Below are 24,650 nucleotides of genomic sequence, written 5' to 3'. Positions count from 1 at the left end.
TTTTGCAGTGTTCTTAGTAAATATGTCCCTAGTCTTTTGTAGGATGCTGTCAGGAAAGGAAAGTGTAAATGTTTTGCTATCAGAATGATAGTTCACAGTGATCTCTTCTCCAAGACATTTGGCTGTACCACTGTTTTTCCAGACTCTAGAAGTAACTGTCTACCAGACTTAAGTGTTTCATCACATGCTTTTTGGGTAGGATAAGTTCAAGAATAAGACACCTAAATATAGGTGTCTGAGTCAGTTTTCCAAGGTCTTTGATGATAGTTTTTGAGCAGGCCTCCATTAATCAGTGGAGCAGAGAGTCTCAAATGACCAGGCACTAGCAGTAGGATTCAGTAACTTAAACATAGGCATTTATGTAGTGCCATTTTATCATCTGTTGGTGTCCTCTCTGTCCTCATTTCCCATCAGACTTGTGACTACTACCTTTATGTAGATGTCTCCATGCTTGATGTCTTCCAGGCTCTCCTATGCTTAGGCCACTGAATCCTACTCTAGGTATGTATTTTACAGTGAACAACTTCACCCTGTAAGATTCATTAAGTAGAATTTCACTCATTAGAATGAGACCTTAGACAAGCAGTATGCAATAGACACCTACATTGGATATTTAGTCTGGTAATCTCTGCCTTGTGTCTACATTCTTTTCTTGTGGTGCATGCAGAGCTGCAGATCAGTGCTCCCATCTCATCCTAAGTTAGTGTATTTTTTGTTTCTGGATAACAGTGGGCAAACTAGTATTGACTTTTCCCACAGAAGTGAACTTCTAGGAATTATGTCCCTAAATGATACTGCTTACAGGTTCTTTTGCTCTTTCTCCTTCTTCTTGGTGGACCAGGCTAAATGAAAGTAAGAAGTGGTCTGTATACAGAGATTTATTTTTTTTTAGGATTGCAGGCTGTGAGCAGACTCAGTGTGTTTGTGTAGTATTTAGAGATAGCAGTAAACCCACACTCTGGCTAGATACAAATCAGTCTTGAATGTTAAACTGTAAATAGTATTGCTCTGAGGACCATACTAGTAACTCTTGCTAAGGAAAAGTGCCGTAGGTTTCTAGTAACTTCTTTGCCTTAAAGACAGTCTTTCAGTCTTACCCATCAAAGGTGCCAGAAAAGTGAATCCTACACCTAGGCAAACCCATTCATGATACTTGAGGTGAAAGCTCAGATGAAGAGTTCCTCTATGGTGTTGCTTTCTTAGGAGTGCTTGACCTACCTCCATCCAACAATTTCAAGTTTATCTGTGTGTCTGAAGGCCAGTGAAACAGTAGAGTCCTGTAAACTTGCTTGAGTTACTGTTTTAGAGCTTCCCACTTGTTTTTCATGATATTGTCTGTTTAAAATCTGAGATAGTAACTATTTATAGAGGGGAAATACTCAGAAAAGTCCATGCACAAATTTCAAAGGTTTGTGTTTATGATACTGAACCTTTTTCATCTGTTTCTTAGGTCCACCTTCTCCTGATAGTACTTTAGTGGGGAAAGACTATCTAAGTCAGGTTTTTTAATTTCTTAAGGACCTGAAATCACTTTCAGTTTAAACAACAGCATCAGCAGAGTTGCAAGTGGAACATCTTAGTTTCCATATTGTTTATATGAAGCCTGCAGAAAAGCGGAATTCTCTTGCATAAAATTCTTATCATAGTTCTGGTCCTAATTAGGAGGGAAAAAAAGGCAACCAAAAGTAAGAACGCTTGTGGTAAGAGAGATTCTGTCTGTTACCCATAAGGCCATTCTTTAAGTCAGTACAGGATTGGCCTGTCATGAAGAAAGTTTTGGCAAAAATTTTCAAGTGTTACTTGCCCAAAGTAAATCAACATGGAAAACAAAATGTTTTCCCCATTCACGTAGTTTTTCTCTGTCCCCATTCACATAATTTTTATAACGTTCACCATGTTCACTTTTTTTGGCTATAGATTTCAGTACTTTCATTACACAAAGAGAATTTGTGCAATGATTTTTCCTCTGGACCTAGTCTCCTAGCTATTCCATTTCAAATTTTTGCTATGGCTTGTTTAGGGGTTCATTTGTATAACACAGTTCATATATAGATGATGTTACTTTTTTTACTAGTAGGAGCTCATAGTTTCCATACAGCTTTGGAAGTACTTATCTCTTATAAGAATGGAAAAGGATTGGGCCAATTATTTGAGTCTTCAAGATAATGCTGAACTAACAAATGTTTGTAGGAACAGGGGTGAAATCAAAGGTTAGTTTTACATAGAAACTGTTCTATAATATCATTTCAGCTTTTCCTGTAGCAAGTTGCCATTGTATGAAAAACGTTGATTTGAGTTTTAATGTCCTAACTTGCAGGGTTATGTGGAGACTTTGCTCAGCTTACTTTGAATATGCTTTTAATTGTGTTGAAGCAGTTGTAGTATTAAAAAATCTGGATTGCAAGCAATTAAAAAAAAGGTGTAACACTTTGAATGTACAATTTGCTCAGTAAATTTGGTACAAAATGATTGCTCAATTTTTCCAGAATGGAAGCCAACACCCAGAGAGAAATAACAGCTCTGAAACTCTGTGAAGGACACCCAAATGTCGTGAAATTACATGAAGTTTATCATGACCAGGTATTTTGAAGAAACTATAATCAGCACTTGACAGACACATTGCCATGTGTTTTCTCAAGAGCTTTTAGAAGTTAAATGTACTGTTACTGTGGGGGCAACTTTTAGTCCTAGGGCTTTTGTCTAGTCAGTACAGAAGATGAAGCAGAAGTTCTGCATTCAAGGGAACTTGCAGTTACTCTCACAATTCAAAAAAATATGTTGAACAATTAGAGTCCTGGATTCTGTTTCTGGTTCTGTCCTTGGTCTACTTTGTTAATCATCATACTATATATTAATGGCCCAGTTTCCATATCTGTGATACTGAGGTACCTAATCATCTTTCTTCCTTGTTGTCACAAATCTTAAAACAGTATTTCTGAGTTAATTTGGAAATCTTGCATATCAAGATAAGATATCTAATATTTTTTTCTTACATATTTGTAACTTAATGGAGATAACCAGGTAGTTCGCTAAATTACCAAATGTGAAAGTAGAGCCTCTATTTGGAAATATATTGAGATCAGTTTTGGGTTTATGTAGAGACCTTAGTTGTCTTTCCCCTTAGCGTAACGCAAGTTCCACAGCACGTAAAAAGCTGTACTTTGGTCTCTCTTGGAGACTGGCCCTGGTTTGAGCTAGGGGTTGGGACCAGATGTCCTGCAGAAGTCCCTTCCAACCTAAAGTACTCTGTGATTCTAGTCTATGATTTTGTAATGGAACATGGGCTCTCTTGCCTCCCCACATATTCCTGTCTATCTCCATCTTGCTGTTTATACAAGGACCAGCAGAGTGCTCATGTGGAGGACTTCTAAAATGAGCTGAGAGGATAAAAAAAATCTGTACTGTGATCTTTAATAATAAGGAAGAATTTTTTTACATTTATTTACAGTATGAGTACCTGTGAGTAGAACAGGACACTTTTTTTCACTTTCCTTTGAGTAAAATGCCTATTGTCAGGAATATCTGAAAAAAATGTTCTTCAGATTGCTCTACAACTAAACAGGCTACTCTCAACCAGCCAAACCATTGTATTTTTAGTTGCTCCTGGTGGCTCCCAGGTGTTACGCTCCAGATTACTCATGCACAATATTCTGAAGACCAGAACTGATCGAAGTATTCTAGCTTTGACGTTTCTGCAGTTTGTCTTAAAAAAAAGAAGTTCCAATTTTTAACTTGTTCTGATATCACTCTGACCAAATTCTACATTAGTAATCCAGTCGTAAAGTATTGTGTTGGCAGTCTCTTGTGGTGAACCACAAGAAGTTTTTTAGCAGAGAAAAGTCTCATTATCCTTTCCAACTTTCCTGTCTGCTATTCCCAAGACACAAAGAAAATTTGCAGGAGAGGGTGTCTTACAGGCACTCCTAGCAATGTGACTAGTAGACACCTTGTTTGTTTTAAGAAGTGTTACTGCTTTCTGTCCTCATAGCTTTCCTACTGTTCCTTGATATCTAAATACTTCTGTTCTTGACTGTCTGAATTTCATTTTGTGACCTCTTCTCAGAACTCGTTGCTTGCAAATACTACTTTTGTTACTGTTGTTCAGTGGAAGGAAATGCTAGAAGCCATTGCATGCCTCCATCCATTGCCTTTTGAGAATGCTAACTCCACTTTCCTGTCCTCAGAAGTCTGCTGTTTCTTTAGTGGCAAGGCATTTGGATTGCAGTTGTTTTTTGTGCTAATGTTTTTCTTATAATCAAGGAAGTCACTGCTTATTGACGGTCTTGAAAAGAACAACCATCTAAACAACAATTACTTTTTTAATTTAAAAAATTCTCTTTAGTATTTGAGAAGATGTCTATCGTGATTCTAGTAGCTTTGGCTTCTACTCTGCAGGGGATGAAATCAGAAGAGATTCTAGATAATCTTTGATTTCACAGTAAAGTTTCAGGGTGCTTTTAAATGATTTAGTAACATTATATGGCTAACTCCTTACACATATTAATAGAAATATATCCCTACATCAGAACAGTCTTAAACAGCAAAAGTCTAGCTTTTTCAAGCTTTATTTGTAAGCCTAAAGAAAGGTATTTCGTTTCCCTACAAATTTATCCATTCACATGATGGCATTGCATTTTTGTAAATAAATATGGGTGGACATGGGGAAGACATCAACATTCTTCAATCTCAGTGAGATTGATGGGAAAAATGTCATTGGAGATGCAGTTTGGTGCTTTTTGAATTGGTATGAACAGCAGTTTTATTTCTTTAAACTTTGAGAACCTACTGGAATAGCACCTAACTCCTGAATGAATGTTTGTAATGTTAAATTTCTAACATGCTGTGTTTGTCTTTAATGTTTCAGCTTCACACGTTTCTAGTAATGGAATTGCTGAAGGGAGGAGAATTGCTTGAACGTATTCAGAAAAAGAAACATTTCAGTGAGACTGAAGCCAGTCATATTATGCGCAGACTTGTTTCAGCGGTGAGCCATATGCATGATGTAGGAGTAGTCCATAGAGATCTGAAACCTGAGGTATAGTGACTTACTTATGTATGTTTAGACAATAAGTTAATAAATATCTGGAATGTGATGTATCTCTGTTCCTGCAGCTTTTATTACAGATTTTTCTACTTACATGTTTTTAATAAAATGTTACCACTTTTACTTGGAAAATTCTGTAGGTATTTTTCTGTTCATAAGTAAACCTACTTGTTAGGAAGCATTTTTAATTTATTAATTTACACTCTAACTTGTTCAAAAATATTAATTACCTGTTTGGGGACAGTTTTTGTTAGTGGTAAGTATATATTTATCGTATGAAACAGTTCACAAGCAGAGCTAGATTTCTTGGGTACTTCACCTCTACGTTTCCACCTTTTGTTTGATAATTCCCTCAGTAGGACTTCTTTGGGAGGTAGCTGTGACACACTTGTACTGCCTTCTGTCACAGTGAAACACAAAATGAACCATAAACTAATAGTCAACTAATAAATATGTGTAATTTGAGTTCAGTGAGTTCAGTTGTTTCCCAAAAAAACTCCAGTTATTTAATACATATCTTTCAATAATTACTTAGTCTGGTATTTTTGTTGTGCAGCAACATCTTGCCTTCCAGTCAATTAGTTTACTATGGTAACGTTGACCACTGGCTTTGTTCTGCTTCCTGGAGCTGATATTTGCTCCTTTTTCTTGCCAACAATGTGCTTGGGTATGTGTTAGGGTTTTTTTAGCCCTAAGAATAGTGTAGATTGATGTTAGTTCATCCAGTAAGGATATTGTTTTGGTGATTACAGTTATCGTACCTCAGGAAATAGCTATCCCTTTTGTATCTGGAGTTTAAAATGATCCACCATTCCTCCTGATGTTTCATCCTTTTGTAACATATCTTCTGGTATATTGCAAACTTACTTCTTCTATAGTAATTCCAGTTCAACAGGTGAAGAAGTCTACTAGGTGTTGGTATTAAACTGTTTTTGAAAATCAGTCCAAAATACATGTGTTTGAAAATACCTCTGTACTGGAGTCTCTGTAGTAAATAAACAATTAAATAAAGAGGAGCTATTGTGAAATTAGAATGTGTCAGTTGAAAATGTGACTCTTGGAAAAAGTTTCTCTGCTGACATCATCAAGGAAAGAAAACAGCTTTTGAAACAAGTCATTTTTAAAAGGGCAAAACCCAGAAACCTTTCTCTCTCCCTATTCTCATCATTTTAGTCTTAGTACCATCTTGAATATAAAGGCCAGATTCTATAAAGCAGACCTTCAGCAGCATGGTAAATTAGGCAGTCTTTAATTCTACATCATGTTCACGAACAGAAGTCTGGGAAGTCCCAAGTAATGAGGGGTTAGCAAACAACTTGCGGAATGCATTGCCTCTACAAAGTTGGACTTAACCAGCCTGTCTCCTTCTGGCTTGTTGTTTTGAAAGTTACTATTTCAGGTTCAGGCATGAACTTGGTATGTGATATGCAGGCTTCCCAATATAGGTGTGGTTAGTGCACCTTTCTGTAAAAAGATACATGGGAAATTCTGTTGCTTTTCTAACAATTCCAGTCAGATTTATTTGATGTTCAACTTTGACATCTAATGTGATACTTCTAAGTCTGTTTTAAAAAGTATGACTGGTTACATGTCACTAAGGATGAGGCTTTTTTAAATTGCATGGACTGGAAGACCCCTTCCGTTTAAGCAGTAGTAACTAGGTCACATGTATTGCTCTGCAAAATAGAGGAAAAGTACTGGATAGAAAATAGAGAATTCATAGAAATAAAGAATTCATGCAGCATATGGGATCGTTTGGAGCCTCGAAGTAGAGAATTTGAGGACTGTTTCTGTGAAGTGATCATTAATCTGTAAACTGGGTTCTAAAGATTTTAGAAAAAGCATACTAAGACATTGATAATGTTGTTTATATATCTGTAAAATATATGTGGAATATAGTGTTAAGTGTGGGTTTTTGTGAAACATGCTTTATTGACCCAGTCAACAAAGTACGATAGTCTGAACCTAACTTAAGACATTTGGACTATACCTTTTCTTTCTCTACATAACCAATTCAATTTTTATCTTAAGAAAGGTCATCTTTTTAAACCAATGCTACTGCAGTTCTTTATTTACCTGTGGTCTATATAAGCACCACAGAAAGAAGATGATTGTATTAATCACCTATCCTTATTGTATTAATATTTTTGCTGAAATTAGGCTTCCTACAGATAGATTTTGCACAACATTTTAATAGAGAAAACTGACTTTTCTGATTGTGCATTAAGATAGCAGTACAGAATGCAAAAATACTGTTTTGTAGCAGCTATTCTCTTTTATCCATAATGAATGCTCTCAGGTTCTTACTGATCTGTTTGCAGTCCAGCAATCATTTTTTTCCTCTTTCTTAATGAGTTTGAAATTAAAGTCATTCATCTTTTGTATTACAAAAGTACAAAGGGCTATAGGATTTTTAATACTGAGATTTTTTTCTAGTATTGCATAGATAAAACAGCAAAGACAAGAGCAAAATTTTGGTTTTCTCTCAGAAGTTCAAGGGGGGAGTAGAAATAATTTATAATTCATCCTGGCCTCATCCAGTTCTCCTAAGACTTAGCTTCATTCATATATCTTTCTTGACAAATATAAATACTCAGGGAAAAGAAGAACAGATTGTCTTAAATCTTCTTCCAAACCAGTAACAACTTGTCTGTCTTGTCATTCAAGATGCCACATTCCATTCTGTAACGCTGGTATTGGTAGGGACTAATGTAATGTAAGATTCTTTACATTGGTGTAAGGAGCAGGCCATTGGTTAGAGGTTGAACTGCTATGTGACCTTCAGTGCTTGAATGCCGCTGGTCCCAAAATTCTTCCAGAGAGCATATCTGTACTGACTTTGAGATGCTAGACAGCAGTCAGTACAACTACTGAGCTATTGGTGCACCTTCTAGCCCACCATCCTTCTCTTTCAAATTACTCTTTTGCATTATTGTGTTCATAGCAATATGGCTTCAGCGTGCTACCACTTGAGGACCAAAGACTATTCAGTCCCAAGACAAGACATTCAGCAAGAGGTCTGCTCACAGGAAACATGCCAGAACGAAGCTTAAGAAAATTTACTTTTGTTTGAGGAAGAAGGCGATTCTCCATTTATGTTGATGTCTGCTTTTTTTTTTTTGTCAATGTTCCCTGAAGTATTTTCCCCACTGTTCTTTGCTAAATACCCATTTTCACTAATAATCTCCGACAGAACTATCCTGACTTGCAGATATACAGGAGGCAGATAAAAATATCACACTTTCTTACATCCCAGAGTACTGTTTTTTCTTCTACTTTTCGATTTTTTTAGCCAGTGTCTGGCAGTTCCCCTTTTCTCTAGATAATGGGAAGTTTTCTGTAGTAATAAATGGAGGAGAAAACACAACTATTAAGTATTTTAAGCAATTTTCTATGCAGTGCTGTATTGATTTTGTCTTTGCTTTTCAGAATTTATTGTTTACAGATGAAACTGATAATTCAGAGATAAAAATAATTGATTTTGGCTTTGCACGTTTAAAACCGCCTGATAATCAACCTCTTAAGACTCCATGTTTTACTCTTCATTATGCTGCCCCAGAGCTCTTGAATCACAATGGTTATGATGAATCTTGTGATCTGTGGAGTTTGGGGGTCATTTTGGTGAGTGACTGAAGTTTTTAATTGTAACTTTATTGTATTTACTTTTTGTTTAAATGTAAAGGACTTGACACAATTTCAGACTTGAATTGGGTAGATACTTAATTCAAGGGAGGTGAAAATACTGCTGCATAAGTAATAGATTTGAAAAAATACAGTCTCATTCTTAAAAAGAGATATTTTTGTTAGGAGATTTTACAAGCATCCATATAATCTTCCTGCAGTTTCAATTCAGAGAAGGAATCAGCCTGCATTCTGATTCACCGAAAATGAATTTCAATAGATATAAAATGGGTAGAAATACTTTGGTTATAGTTTCCTGAAACATGAATGTTTTTTCTAACAAGGACTCGAGAGAAAGTCTTTGCATATTTTCAGTTTTCTATAGCCTTGAAGTTATGTTAGTCAAAGTTTTATTGTATAGTGCTGGTGATGCAAACAACAGCACTTCATATTTAGTAATAGGGTTGTCAATAAATGTACTGTGTTTGTTAATACTACTTCTGTTCTCATGACAGTATACAATGCTATCAGGACAGGTACCATTTCAGTCTCAAGACAAAAGTTTAACATGTACTAGTGCATTGGAAATTATGAAGAAAATAAAAAAGGGAGAATTTTCCTTTGAAGGAGAAGCTTGGAAAAATGTTTCTGAAGAGGCTAAAGAGTTAATTCAAGGTATGTATTCACAAATATTTCATGTACCTTATATTTTTATCTCAAAAGATAAAATTTAAAGAACAATGCCATATCTGGATGCTGTGATCACCAACAGAGTACGTAACCTGACAGAGTAGTACCCACAGCTTCAGCTATGTACTGACCCCTAGTACAAGTTATGGGTAAAGGTGGACACATCAGAATGGTGTTACAAATTACTTGTATGCCTAGCAGAGAGCTTTCTAATATAGTGAGATTCTGACAGAAGGTTAGTGGGGTTACAAGAAACTGAAGAGCTTCAAAAAAATGAAGTCACTCTTTTGAAACATATTTAAAAGCAGAGTTTTTCTTTTATGTTATTTTTGCTTTTGTAAAAACACGAGGTTATGAGAGAAATGTTTTTAAAAGCTGAGCTTCTGCAGAAAATAAATTTATTACTATCATTTTTTCCTCAGGCTGTTCTTGAATGCATTTACCAAGACACCTGTATTTCTGAGCTACTTCATTCATATTTGCCATACTTTGATTCCTTTTAAGCATTTGAGCATCTAATTATATTTTCATCATGAGATAGACACTAATCTTAGTTCTACTAAGACAGAGTTCTGAATTTCTGTAGAAGCAGGCTTGTAAGGAATTTGTCTGCTAAAAATGTAGGCATCTCCAGATTCAGACTTCAATGGATCATGCAGAGAATGAGGCTTACTCTCTTTATCTGTATCCTAGACAGGTTTTAAGTGAAGAAATAATTTGATAGTTAATCCAAAAAGAGACGTGAGTTATCCAACAGTTAAATAGCAATTTCTTGTATTTAATAATTTTTCTAGAAAGGATGGGAGTATAACATTGTGTGAGCCTTATCTAAGATAAATATGGGCATACCTAGGATAACTATTGTCATTACTTACCTGTGAAAGCAATGCATGAGATTTTCTTAAAAGAAAAAAAAAAAAAAAGTATTTTCTAATAAAAGAAGATAAACAGCTTACAATTTAAGAGAATGTAACATATTTCTATTAGGACTTCTAACAGTGGATCCAAACAAAAGAATTAAAATGTCCAGCCTGAGATACAACGAATGGCTTCAGGATGGCAGCCAACTGTCATCCAACCCTCTAATGACTCCTGATAACTTAGGCTCTTCAGGAGCTGCGGTGCATACATATGTCAAAGCCACTTTTCATGTAAGTTCTAAGCAATCTTATGTCATGTGCTAAATTATGTAATGTGTTAATCTAGATTATTGTGTGTTTTCTTGTACTTCAGTGATTGGTTATAGCTGCAATTTTTTCCTCAATACCTAACATCTATGATTGAGTACAGTAACATCATGAATGATGAGTCAAGAATAAGTTTCTTGAAGACATTTATACTAATGGGGTTTTGGGGACTGCGACACAGCTGTTCATGAAATAGGTATTATAAATATTCTGTTTCTTAGAGAAATCTATTAAAAGGTCTTCAAACTTTTATAAAAAAGAGACTATAAACTTTCCATTTAACTTAAGTAACAGACTCTTTGTCCTTAGAGTTACAAAATTGAGGTAAAATTTATGGAACATACCTAGCTCATGTTTTTAATGTCATGGACACCTTTTTAATGGACTTGCTTGTCTACCATTGTATATTTACTAAAAACCTTTGAACTGCAACTGCATTATACAAAACCAATGTTGGTTCTCATGATTCCTTCTACAGAGAATAAACTGCAATTGAGCAGATTTATGCTGAAATACTTGTAGACGCTTATTACCAAAATGCAAAAAATAAAGAAACTGTTACTTGGAGAGGTCCTGATAATGCAACATAATTTGGGCTGAAAGAGAAATACTAGTTTAACTAAGTGCAGTTTCTCAAAATGTAATCTTAAATAGGTTTAAGGCTTACTAGAAAATACTTTTAAAATAAAAAGAACAAAGAGGCGAAGATGCCAATTAATAACGTTATGTATTGGATCTTAAATACGTGTAAAGGCTAGTAAAGTTATTGTTACAGTAAGAATTAGTGGGGATCTGTCAAGAGATTACAGTTCATTTTATGTCTTCCGATAGAATATTCATAATAAGCTACAAGCCATAAAGTGTCTTAAACCTGTTGAAAAGCTTAGAATTACATTTTATTTTTAAACAGGCCTTTAACAAGTACAAAAGGGAAGGATTTTGTCTCCAGAATGTTGACAAGGCACCTCTTGCAAAGAGAAGGAAAATGAAAAAAACAAGTACCAGCACAGAGACACGTAGCAGCTCCAGTGAAAGTTCACATTCTTCTTCCTCTCATTCTCATGGTAAAACTACACCTACAAAGACACTGCAGCCAACAAACCCTACAGACAGCAATAACCCAGAAACCATCTTCCAGTTCTCTGACTGAAAAGCAGAGAATATCCTGTCTTGAAGATTTAAGAGGTTATAAACTTGGTAGTACCTATACTGTCTTCTCCCACCCTTCCTCCCTGTGACTTACAGGCTGCAGGAATATGTCTGTTGCTTTAAAAATGTATTTCAGTCATACCTTTTTAGCTTTGTATTTCAATACATTTCTTTTTAGCATTAAGTTTGTTATCACTGGATATGGTATAATACTATTATACAACCAACATTATATTCTCTTAGGGCTAAATTACTCGTGCGCAGTCAAGCTCAAGATAAGGAGCTATTCTGCTGATGGTACAGCTTGGAGGAAGACTGTTTTTCAGTGTTCAGAATCTTCCTCCCAGTTTCTTCCCCACTATTCAAAGAAAGGAAGGCTCTGTCACATGTATAGAACTTTTGGTTGTTCTGCTTTTACCCAGCATTGTGAAGAATGTCATAAAATCTGATTCTTCATGCATGTAAAGAATCATTAGTAGAACGCACCAAAGCAGTACAGTACTTTAAGGCCATTCTATCCCATTTATTTGAATTTTAAGAGCAAAATGAAGCATTATGGAACTCTTACATTGTTTTAAAAAGTAACTCCATATGTCTGGTTCTAAACAACTCAGAATATAAGTCTTAGGGGTCTTTTTAATTTATTTAATTTTTTAAAAAACATATAGGGTAAAAGATGTCTGATGGGATGAGGTGTCTAGTACTGTGATAAAATAATTTTTATTTCTACTTTTTGAAGTTATTAACTTTTAAAATGTTTTACAGATTCTAAACTGTAATGCTATAAGAGAAAGTTAAATTTCATATTGAATGCTTTGGAAAATGGTCACATGTTAAAATATCTATTTCAAGATTGAATTATAATTTATATTTTCTTTTTATATTTACACAAGAACTTTAAAATACTAAGATTTTTTTAAAGATGCAAAAACTCCGGTTTCAACATTTGTTATTATAGGGTCCATACAAAATGTATACCAAGTTATTTGAATTTTGCATTGTGCAAAAGTGGCAGTTTAATAGTGACTGTAAAATATTAGAATATATGTTTTCTTTTTTGCACTTTATAACATCAGGAGATGTTTTATAATAAAGTGCACTCAGATCTCTCTTCCTACAAGGTGCTGAGCACTGTTTTACTGGGTTGAATGACCTGAAAACCACTGTATTTAGTGGTTGTGGTCATTGTGAAGGAAAATTCTGTACTTTGCAGGAGTGAATCCCTGTATATTATCCACTGTTTTCATTCCTTACTTTAAACTGCGAAGCTCTTTCTATCTTGCTTTTACATTGTATATAACAAATACTAGACCTGGGCACCTTGTGTAGTGTAGATGTTAACAATTTATGCACTGGGAATACTAAAGGGAAATTATATTGAACACTGTGCTTCACAACTTGTTCACTGTGGTGTTCCACAGTGAAGTATTTCCTACTGTGATAGTATAGTATGTACATAACTGTTTGGAATCATAAATGTGACTTACAGAAACATCAGCATAAACTTTTAAATCAGTATATTTTATAAATTTATGGAGAGCTCTTTTATTGCTCATATTCTCAATGACTAGGGATAACTTAAGTGCTAGAGATGACTCCAGTTTTGCAAGTGCTTACATGTGTAAGTTTCCACTGAAGTCAGAGAGTAAAGTGAATCATATGCCTAAATTTATGTGATGGAAGACTAATTGACTAGGGGATTTTGTTAACAGCTTGCTCTATCTTACAGTAACCTTAATCCAAACCCTATGCAAAAAAAGGTTATAGAAATTGTTTATACCAGTGGTTTTATTTATAGAATTACATCAGATATCAGTATTGACAAATACAATACATCCATGTTTACAGGGATTGTGTGTATCAAAACAAGGCTTTGAAGCCCAACATGTTTGTTCTGTGTTTCTTTAATAATGGCATTCTGAAGTTTTGGAATTGCTCATGTGAAATAGTTTACTACTTTCTTGATGTGAATGTCAACAGTAATTGCAGCATTAATTTTCAGGTTGATGTGAATATTGAGATTTGCACTGTTTATGTAGAAGTAGTATATTTAAAGATCAGTATATGTGCTAATAACACAAGCAATTTGAAGTGGCCGATGTTAAAATATTAAAAATAACTGTCAATGTAATATATTCAGGTTTGCTTTCTGAATGCTCTCTTTGGAAGTAATCTCAATAGTGAACATGGCTCATTTGTAAAAGGATACTTTCCCTCTCCCCAATAAACTTGCTGTAAATACAACAAACAATCCACCATTAATACTTGTTACACAGACAGTACAAGTGAATTGGGAGGTTGGATAACAAGTTGCTTGTAAAGTTGCACTTTGAAGAGTTCTTGCAATTTGTTGCCTTCAGGGTGAGGATGGCAAAAAGGAGTTTTCAGTTTGATTTCATTTTAGTATAAGAAACTTTTGGATACCAGGTGGATTTGGAATATTGTGACCCAGCAGAAATAACTTCTTAGAACACAGTAGAGTTGTTTCCCTGCTGGGAAATTTAAACTGTTGCTTGACAAACTGATGAAACAAGAAGAATGCTTGCATGAGATACTAAATGCTAGAGATAATGGCTATATTGTCAGGTTTTTTTCACACAGGTTTTGAGAGTGTGTTGTGAGACTAAAATTATTGGAATACATCATTTGTTTCAAAGACAGCTTTTATATATGAATATTTCTGTGTCCTCTTTCTGCTCTAACAGTAGTTATTAAATAAAAATTTGAGAACAGGGTAATTATTTTTGGCAGGGGTAAGTATATATAGGTGTCACATTGCATTGCTTTGAACCAGTTACCTTGGGTAGCTGAAATGTTTATCACCTCTGCCTTTCTGCTGCCTCCAGGTTAACAGCTCTTGAGGAGGTGTGTTTGACACTAAGCTGTCTGAATTTTTAGATTAGCATCTTTACATGAACAGCTGCTGATCTCCATTTACACTGATAAAACTGAGTTGCAAGCTAGGCAGCTCAAGAGCAGGTTCATTTCTTGTTCAGATGTGCCTGCAGGCGACTAGTTACTCTTTGCAGAATGATGTCTCAGCTTAAATCTGTTGCCAAGACTGGCACTCTAGGTCATAAAAAGACCATGGGCCAAATTTTTCATACTCCTACAACCATTTGAAATCTGAAGTGTACAAGCCAATCTTCATTATATTGCCTTTGTGAAGAGTTAGTTGCCTTTGTGTAAATTACGTTTATATTGATAAATTTCCTTCACAGTGCTGCTATGCATCAAGCAACTTTAATGTCTAGTAATGATTCCTCTCTACTGTCAGAAATGTAATGCAGTCAGCAATATTGTGGGCAGATTTATTTGAAAAATCAAATTTTTGATCAGTAAAGATTTGTGTGGTTATTAATCTAATCTTTAAAGTACTCAATATTTTGTAAAGCTATTTCTTTGTAATACTTTTAGAAACACAAATATTAGTAATTAAGAGGTAGTTCTGCTAAAGGATTTAGAGGATTACAAAGAAAATGACATGACTTACCGTTCCTCTGACTTAGTGAAATTTCTACACTTTTATATAAGGAAAAGCAGCTGAAATATTTATTGTTTATTAATAGAAGGATCAGTGCATTTGGCATACATTGTATACTGCTACGAAAGAAAACTATTAAGAATGCTTTATTAAACAGTTTTGGGAGGGTAACACAAAAATACAGTATTACATCAGAACGGATTGAGGCTTCAAGTTGGCATTGCTGATTTATGTATTTTCTCAGCCCTTTACCATGGCTACTTTTCTGAATGAGATAACAATACCTGCACAGTTGTGTTGCCTAGCACTCATCCAGGAACAGAATAATTCTTGGCCGAAGATATTCACAGAATGATGATGTATGTTTATTGGTTGTGAGGAAGTGTTGCACAAATGTCTTACATTTTTAATATGTGCATGTATTATGTGCATGTATGTACATACATGCTGTATTGCACGTCTAGGCCTCAATTTATAGTAATATGCCTTGTTTAAGAGAACCTGTACTTAAAAATTAAGTTCTTGACTCACATAGATTGAGAGGACCAGCCAAGGAGGCTACCACAAAGGAGGAAGAAGATTATGGGAAGTCAGAGATGAGATGCTTCTGGGAAGATGCTTTTGGGGGTAAATTTCTCCCCTTGCTATCTCCGTATGCATGTAATATTTACTGACAAGAAATTGCAAGCTTTCTTGCTAGTTACCCAGCATAAACACATTTCCAAACTCTGCAGGTCTGTGAGTATGTGTATGTGTCTATTTTTGTATGACACTTTAGTCTTCGGTTGGAATTTTTTGTTACTTCTCAAGTATCGTTCCAGGTGTTTTTACCAAGTTGGTGGTCTTCATTCTTTTCCCCCATATATGACAGTTTCTGAGCACCGATTTTTTACGTTGTGAAACATGACATTGCCTTCCTTTAGTCAGATTAATTGACTGAATACTCTGCATTGAGAGAATGGGAAATAACAGGGCTCTGTCTGCTGTAAAAGGATATAAAAGAGCTTTGATCTTTGTCTACCTGTGAGAAACACTTCTCAGTTCACTCCTTTGACCCACAGGGCGGCGCTGGATTCTATAAAAAATAAGGAACACAGAAGTGTTTGCTAGCTCTCACCTGCCATCCCATATTTTTGTATATCAGTCATTCAATAGATTTTTGGATGTTAGAATACCTATGTAGAAAAGAAAACTTAGGATGATTCATGTAGTCTTTGCTAGTAAATAAAGTGATGCTTTTATTACATAGACCAGCTGGAGCAGTCTTGTTTGTTGTACCTGGAAGCAGCAAGAACAGAGTAATGTAAGATACCTGCAGTAATGTAAATTTGAAGAAAACCTGTGTTTTTGACAGCCTTCATGTTCTGTGTGATAGAAACAGAAGTCTCCAACTGCCTGGGAATCAATGGTAAGTATTTAGGTAGATGAGGTGGTATGGGCTGACAGCTTACTGTCACTCACAAGGCCATTCCTGATCCTTTTGTCTGGCTACATGCTCTATCGTTTTCTTGGTTCTGGTGTTTTTATTGCTTGTCAGCCAGCAGAGGCAGGGGGAAATGAAAGTTCTATTAACTTAGTTAAGGTATTTTGGTTAACACTGGATTAATTGATTTGATAGTTAATCCAAAATAAAAGTAATAATGAAGCATTGCAAAGCCTAATGTACTATAATGCTGTGATTTTTGTAAACTAATACTTTATTCAGAGGTAGAAAGGAATCCATACTATTCATACATAAAATCACTTTTTAAAATTTGCAACCAATCTGGCTGTATTCACAAAATTCATGCAGAAGTCTGCTAACTTCCTTTGAAATGCCAGCAGTAAAACAGGGAAAAACAACTAATTGCTCAGGAGCTGCTCAAAAACCTATCACAGATGAAACTGGAAACTGATTGCAAACTTGCTACATTTTTCTTAATACGAAGATAATTTTACTTTGTCAACAAATCACGCTTCAGATCTTAAAATTGGCATCTCATTTATGTTCATCTGGTTTTCCTTGTGTTGGTTTTTTTTTTTTAGTATGTAGTTGTCTTAGTATGATTGTGACCAAAGGTTTATTTTTGTAAGTGAGAGAAAATCTTAAGGGTTTAGGCTAAGGCCTTGCGAATATGCAAAATAAGTCTGCTGGGAAAGGTAATCAGTATCTTTAGCTAGTTAGTTCAGAATATATATTACTGATATTTACTGATATAACTACATCTAACTACATTTTACATCAGTCATGGGTGTGATTTTTGTGTGACACATTCAGCTATGCTAAAAAAGGTTTCAAGTATAAACTGGTCTTTGGAATTACAGCAAAGTGAGGAAAAAAGGGGAGGAAGTTGTATTTAAAGACGATGGAGAAAAGAAGGGACAGTGCTCAAGGTTTGTCTCCAGAGGTGACTAGGTGATAGTATCATATTGTCTGCAGAAGCTTGCTCATTAATAGCAGTATGTATCCTTTTTTTTTCTTTAAAAATCAATATACAGTGGAGAAATTAAATTAATTCACAAAAGCAGCAAGTACCTCCAGAGCTTTTCTCAGATGTCTCCTTAATGAGTTCTCATCCTTTAAATATATAGCTCAGCTGTACATAATAGTTACTCTGTTGAAGCTCTGCCTACTTGAGGGAGCAGAATCGCAGTGTCTGGTGATGCATTTGTTGTACAGCAGTTGTACAAATTGGAACTCAAGCATGTCCCTGCTGCTTTTAAGTTCAAGTGTTAATACTGTTCTACTTAGTATGTATCACCATGGTAGTCCATTCATATGCAGCCCTGGCAGGTCACTTAGTTCAATTTTAAAGATGTCAGATTAAAAGGAAAATTTTAGATCTACTTCAACACCAAAGTGAGAACAGGCCTTTAATCTTAACCTACATCTGGATTACAAAATTGAACAAAAGCTTGGCATTGATTTTCAACCTTGACAGTCTTATCATTAATATGCTACTGCAGCAAATTTTGGTACTTACAGATATCTTTACTGTACTGATCTCTTTCACCTGTAGAAAAAGAAACCTGCAAAATTACTTCCTGTCAGAAAAAAACTATCTTTTGCTAGAGTCCCAGTGGAAGAGGATCATCCATAATTTCCACTTTTACTTCTGAAGCTGTAAAAACAAGAAGTGAATTGGTGACAGATACTGACAGCTGGTTATAAGGGAGCAGGCTGTGCTAATTTGCAGTAAGTGGAACAGAGTGTTCTATGTCTTGTGGGTAGGGAGTGGGGAGAGGGAAAGAAATGGGAAGAAAGGAATGCCGAGTGCTTTGCCTCATCATAATGTACAGGATATTTTGGTTGCATACTATTGCTTTAGAAGAAGCGGCGATCTCCACATTTAACCTAAAATCTGTAAGAAAATAACCAGATTCACCTGTCAACTTTTTTTTCTTGTAGAGAAATGATGCCATTTTCAAATGGTAAAGGCGGCAACATGGACATTGATTTCCTTAACTCACTATATGCCAGTTATCAACAGATTACAGTGAAGTTTTCTTTCTGACAAATACGCACTTCTCTAAAATTCTTAGTCACATCAACAAAGTGCAAAACCTTGTGACAGAAGTTTACTGAAAAGCACCATAAGTATTTGGAATGGTTTATTTTACCTGGTATCAGGGTATTCAGAAAATGAATGAGGGTAGGGTTCTGATTTTAGATGTGGGAAAGCAGTAGAAGATAGGATCATTTTGTGAGTGCAGTGGTGGAAGAAATAAAGCCATTTTCTGGAATACTGCTCAGAACTCATAGAAGATTTGCAGACCAGATATCAGCTGAATGCTTCTGTCTAGAGCTGTTAAAGCCCAACCATGCTGATCTGGAGGATGGTAAGCCCAGCATGTGTTTGACCAGTACTGTCAGAGCCACAGGTTTATGAAAATCTGTTGCTGGGGCTTCTGTTTGGAGGTACTTCCCCTTATTTGTAAGTCTTGCTTAACCACCAGTGTTTGGCAAATCATGTTCTTGAGTGGTGGTGGAATGGTAACTGTAATGAAGGTTTTGATCTTCAGTCAGCCTGTTTTCTTCTCCAGGCCATGATATTCAGAAATAGGAAGACATTTTTTTGTTGCCCTAAATTTTGTGGTTAACCATTGTGGTGGCTTCAAAGTTAATGTAAAGCAGTCTGAAGAAGTACATCATGTCATTATTAATAAGTCAACCTTGGTTTCCCTTAGGAGAGATTCTTGCCAGAGCTGTGCACAACACAGAGCAACAGCATGGGTATTCCCTTTGGTAGCTAGTGGTCTGTGTGTCTGTTGTTCTTCTGACTCTTGTAGTTGTGCTGTTCTTTTTTTCACAGAAGAATTAACAAAAAAAGCTGAACGTCTGAATGCTAGGCAGATGATACTTGAGTGAAGGCAGTTTTGTAGGTAATAACCAAGGATTTTTATTGGCTGTTGTATTATGCACAACTTTTATGGGAGAAGTACTTGGACTCGTCTCTAAGACAGACTGATAGTATTTGAGCCATTACTGATCCCCAGCACTGTCAGGAACTTGGTTTTGGAGAAAAACATGAATATGCCTGTATGTTTAAGTCCTATGCTGTAATGCTATCGGTATACCTAAAGAATCACACATTCTTCTAGCGTACATTTGGGTGAAGTAGGTTATGCAGATTTAATTGTAGGGGTTTTTTAATTATTTATTTTTACTCTCCATGTTGTATATTAGTTCTGTTCCCTTCCTGAGCTTTCTATTTGTTAACCCTTTTATCTCTTTGATTTCTCTAGTCTTTCTACTTGTCCCGAAAGGTAATACATGGATCTTTCTGCTCAAGAAGAACTGTGGAGTCAAATGTCCAGTATATAGAAGGAATACAAATATGAAGGAAGGCTATGCAACAAACCTTTACCAGAAGTGTAGAAATACCTAGCTTAAAATACGCTATACTGGTCGATTAATAGGTATTTTACTCTTCAGACAACTGTAATATTTGATAAATGGAGTGAATAGTGTTAAAAGCACAGAACAGTTTTAAAAATGCAAAAAGAAAGGTGCGAATATAAAAAAAAAAAAAAGTGAGTGCAAACTAAAACGTACAAACTCAGCACCTTCGAACTTGGTTCTAAACACACTGTGAACAGCAGGTATCAGATCTGACTGGCTGATTTGCCTTTTACACTTTGAAGTAGGGTTAGATCAGAAGCATGCAGGAGAAATCTGCTTGGTCCTACAGATGTGAAACTTCAGGTTTTCAAGAACATGTGCTTGGACCCAGCAGGAGCACGAAGAGACTGAAAGCTGGCAGTTATTTTCCAGAAACTTTGCTCATGAATCATCTTTGTGAACTGAAGATAGATAAAGCCCACAGAACGATAGTTCACATCCATTCCCAACCAACTGTAGTCACAGTAACATTATTGCTTTCTACTTTATCAAGCAACTAAAAAAAGCACATATGTTCTGTTGTTACTTGATCTATGCTGATAGGTAGAAAGTTCTCCAGGGCAGTGAAGCTGACCAGAAATGATCTATTCTGTGGTTTCAGGCAAATGCTAGACCTTTCAGAGACTTCAGTCCTAATCTTCTCTGGAAATACCTAGTCAGACTTTTCAGAGAAAAGAGTTATAGTGGAGTATGTGAAGAGGAAATACTTTGATTTCTGGAGAATCTCAGAAGACACAAGCAGAATTAGTCCTTTTGCCAGTGGGAGCGAGTGTTAGTCAATAGCGTTCTGAAAGGTTGAGTAGGGCCAGCTAAAGTAAGTTGCAGTGTGTAAAGCCAACTGAATATTGCAATAACATAAGAAATGTCCTACTGCGTCAAACTAATGGGACCAGAAATGCATACAACATTCAAGATGCAGGCATGGCAGAATGATGACCACTGCTTTGTTCTTGGTAGCCTTCCTGGTGATGGCTACCACTGCACAATGCAGCAAGGATTTCAGGGAATTGTCGATTTTTCTATCTGACATCCTGTGTAGAACAGGCTATCAAATGTAAATCAGTCTTCTGTAGACCATATGTTTGATCAATCCATCTTAACCTGAAAAGCATTCAGTCTTGTTTTGGAGACATCAAGACCTGAAGAATCCGCTGCCTCTCTGATATTCAACCAAATAGTTAATTATCTTCATAGCTTTTAAAAAGATCTAATTTATTACATAAATTTTGTTGCAGGTCTCCCACTCTATGTTCGTATTTTATTTTCTCTATTAATCTATTTGTAAGTGCTGTTTTCTTCTTTCCAAAACATAAAGCCAATATTTTGTTGGTTCTGTCCATTATTATGGCAGAGATAGACTGTTGATTGGCTGGGTCTCTTAACTCATATTTGCTGTGCAGAAATAGCAGCTAGCACCCCTGTTATGGGGTCCACATTTTGCCAGTTCTTAGTGTTTCTGCCCAGTTGGAGTACAGGTCTTGGAATTTGCCCTAGCTGATCCTACGAAGTCTTCTTCTCCACTCTCTGCTAAGGACCTTGCTTTTGGAACATCATAATGTAACCTTGTATGCAAATTTCCAGGTTTTAATCTTAGGGTCACACAAGGCTAGGCAGGCACTGTCTTCTGTCTTCCTTTGACACAGAGGCACAAGCCCAGTGTCCTCACGATGCCCCTGGCATTCCATGAGCTATTCAGAGGGATATGATGAGGCAGAACAGGACAACCCTTTGTTGTAGGACTTTTGTGTGCTAATTCTGGATTAATGGATTTTTAAGACTTCCAGTTATTAATGTCCTTGAAAAATCTGATTTAAATGCATGATTTTTATCTTTCCAAACAAAGAACAAAAATAGTTGCTGAACTCTCCTTTATCGATATCACAAACATTTTTCTTACCTCTGAATATTAATGAAGTGCTGAGGTTTCTAGAATTTTTTTATCGTCTTTGTCCTCAGCAGCTCCCGCTCTTTGTGATTCCTCTAATTGATTTAGTTTTTCTTACCCATTTGTCATAGTAGTCACAACATACAGCAATTTCCGTTAATGTTTTAAACTGTAGCCTACAGTTTAGAAGACTGCTACAGTGTAGACGCTTTCAGAAATTATATGTAGTTTTCGACTCCCTCTGGTGGTCTGACAACGTATTTAACTGACAGCAGCAAGGAAAATGTTTGAATGCAGTATGACACTGTAGATGCTTCAAATTTAACCATCATTGTTTTTCTCGGATGCATTTAAATAGCAATGGGGAAAATACTGATGTTTATTAATAAATATAAATAATTTTTATTACCAGTGAGTCGCTAGGAACATTGGGTAAAAAAAAATCAGAGCTTTTCTTCTATGTTACAATTGAATTTAAAGGGATTGAATTTAGGAACTGAAGAAGAGGTGTAACTCAACCGTTGCACTCAGTAAATTCAATGTGAGAAACACTTGATCTTCACCTTCTCTTAAGTGGTCACAGAAGTGCAGTTTGAAACAGCAGTTATATGAAGACAGTGATTCCTACATAGACAGAAACTGATCTGGGAATAAAACCTCAGTATGACTGTAGTCAATAATGTAATGAAATCAAACAACTGTACTAGAGAGAAAAGCTGCCGCTATTGCTTTGCTAGCTAAAGAAGCTTTATTCAGATTTAATAAGAGGTTCACGTTTACTAAAATCTAGTTTTCTAATTTCCTAACATGTAATAGGTAAATTATTTTTGCTGTTGAGAAATAGTTAAAAATGGTACATGGCTTATTTTCTGTGCTGGATAGAACAAAAGGAACTAAAAAGCAGTGGGCTAATTAAAGTGTAAGAAACTTGCATCTTTCTAAAAATAAGAATTATTTTTAAAAAAATCCAGAATAGTTCTATTCTGGGCATTTTTTGCATAAATGAGTCAAAAGAATAGGAAGATGTATTTGCCACTGAGGTTCAATTTGTCTAGGAAGAATTTTTTTTTTTTTAGTTCAAGTGAGAGATTAAGCTACAGTCTGGATCACATCTGGAATTTAGCTGAACTGTGTCTGTCAGTTTTGTTATTGGGCAAAGACAGTGTGGAGACCCTCTTTACCTGCTGCCCTGTGACCATCACTCTGTGGGACAACAGTTTGAAATACAGCAGGAAAGAGTCTCACCGTGAGCGTAACACAATGGAATGCCCATAATTAGACCTTATCTTGTCTCTTCCTTGAACTTAAAAGTAGCCAACGCATTTATTTGAAATCCTGAGACCTTTGAACAAGGCTTAAAAGATTTACACTGGCACAATAAATGTGAGAAACAGCAAACTGTGGTATTTTTCTTCCCATTCTGTTTCCTTTTGGTTACTGCATGTTAATACAGGATAGCAATTTTACTGGCAATATAGCTTTGTAATAATACAGTTGTAGAACAAATAGCAATTCAGATATAAATACATCTATTCAGCTTATAAACACCACTGAGGCACTTCTTTTAGTTCTGGGAGGTGACATTTTTCTGTGTGGTTGGTTGGTTTTTTTTTTTTTGTATGTGTGAATGTATGCATTTGTGATGTGGAGGATAATTCCAGGAACAATATGACAGGTTTAAAATCCAGTATGAAACATTTTAGTATCTATTGCCAGTTGAGTGATACTCTTTGTTGCCATTTCACTGGCAATGCCAGTTCCCATTTAGCATGAATGGGCTTGGAGAGATTTGTTTTGGAGTCTGACTTTTTATCTTTTGCAGCACAATTAGTAATTAAACTTGAGATTCAGCCTATCAATAAGAATGAGTGTTAACACTGTCATTTATTAAAGATGAAGAATTAATATCAAGGGACTTAATACAGTAGTGAAAGCCAAGTATTTGTCTCATTCTACAGGAACACATTCCTTTTTGAGTATCAATTGTACTATCCATTGCTTGACAAGTGCAGTATAAATTGAATCAGTTTGAAAGCAACAAACTACAAAAGTCCATTGTAAAGGAAAAAAAAAAATGCTTTCCAGGTCTCTAGGTTTTTCTGAATTGTTTTGTGTATGATTTTAACTTTCAAAAAGCAGTAAAGGTGTAGTGGTTAATGATGTACTTTCACAGACATAACTATTTTATCTTTAAGAAAATAAACGTTGAAATGTTTAAGTATTTTGATAAAGCATATTTCACTTCTTATATAACTGTATCCCTTGCTGTGAGGCAGGGGTGGCAGGTTTGATAATGTGCATGTTATCAAAGCGTTGATTTTGCAGATGCTGTTCAGTCTCACTTTGCTTCCCTATAAATTGCATTTTGATACTCTCAAAAATGAACCAAGTGTCACTGAAATGATTTTCTCTAACAATTTTCATATGGTCTGTTCTAAATTTCAGAGATTACTGGCTTCAGTAGGAATGGAGAACTCTGCAGTTACCTCATTTCACTAACAGGGTTATGCTAACTGAAAAAAAGAGATTTAGTAAAATTCTTGCTTCTATGATGCTTGTGAGTTGTGCTCTTCACTGTAGAGAAATTACTTCTCACGTTAATGCATTTTGGCCTGAAAATTTTTGCACTCCACATTTGAGAAAATGCAGACAGTAGTAGGAGTTGAATATGATTGCTTTAAAATACAAATAATATTTGAATTGCATCT

General features: G+C 35.6%; 1 protein-coding gene across 3 annotated transcripts in view; it reads left to right on the top strand.

Annotated features, from left to right (window-relative positions):
* Positions 1–16,425, top strand: part of RPS6KA5 (ribosomal protein S6 kinase A5) — an 87,122-nt gene extending 70,697 nt beyond the window's left edge. For all 3 annotated transcript variants that reach the window (XM_074908541.1, XM_074908543.1, XM_074908542.1), the window contains 6 exons: positions 2,487–2,580; positions 4,865–5,035; positions 8,474–8,665; positions 9,181–9,340; positions 10,343–10,506; positions 11,453–16,425. In XM_074908541.1, coding sequence (XP_074764642.1) covers positions 2,487–2,580; positions 4,865–5,035; positions 8,474–8,665; positions 9,181–9,340; positions 10,343–10,506; positions 11,453–11,692 — 1,021 coding nt within the window. In that variant the 3' untranslated portion in view covers positions 11,693–16,425. The remainder of the gene's footprint in view (positions 1–2,486; positions 2,581–4,864; positions 5,036–8,473; positions 8,666–9,180; positions 9,341–10,342; positions 10,507–11,452) is intronic.
* The last annotated feature ends 8,225 nt before the right edge of the window (positions 16,426–24,650 follow it).

This window comes from Athene noctua, chromosome 6 (assembly GCF_965140245.1).
Source record: "Athene noctua chromosome 6, bAthNoc1.hap1.1, whole genome shotgun sequence".
Classification (NCBI taxonomy): domain Eukaryota; kingdom Metazoa; phylum Chordata; class Aves; order Strigiformes; family Strigidae; genus Athene; species Athene noctua.
The sequence above is the reverse complement of the archived record's forward strand: the minus strand, read 5'-3'. Positions and strand labels throughout refer to the sequence as shown.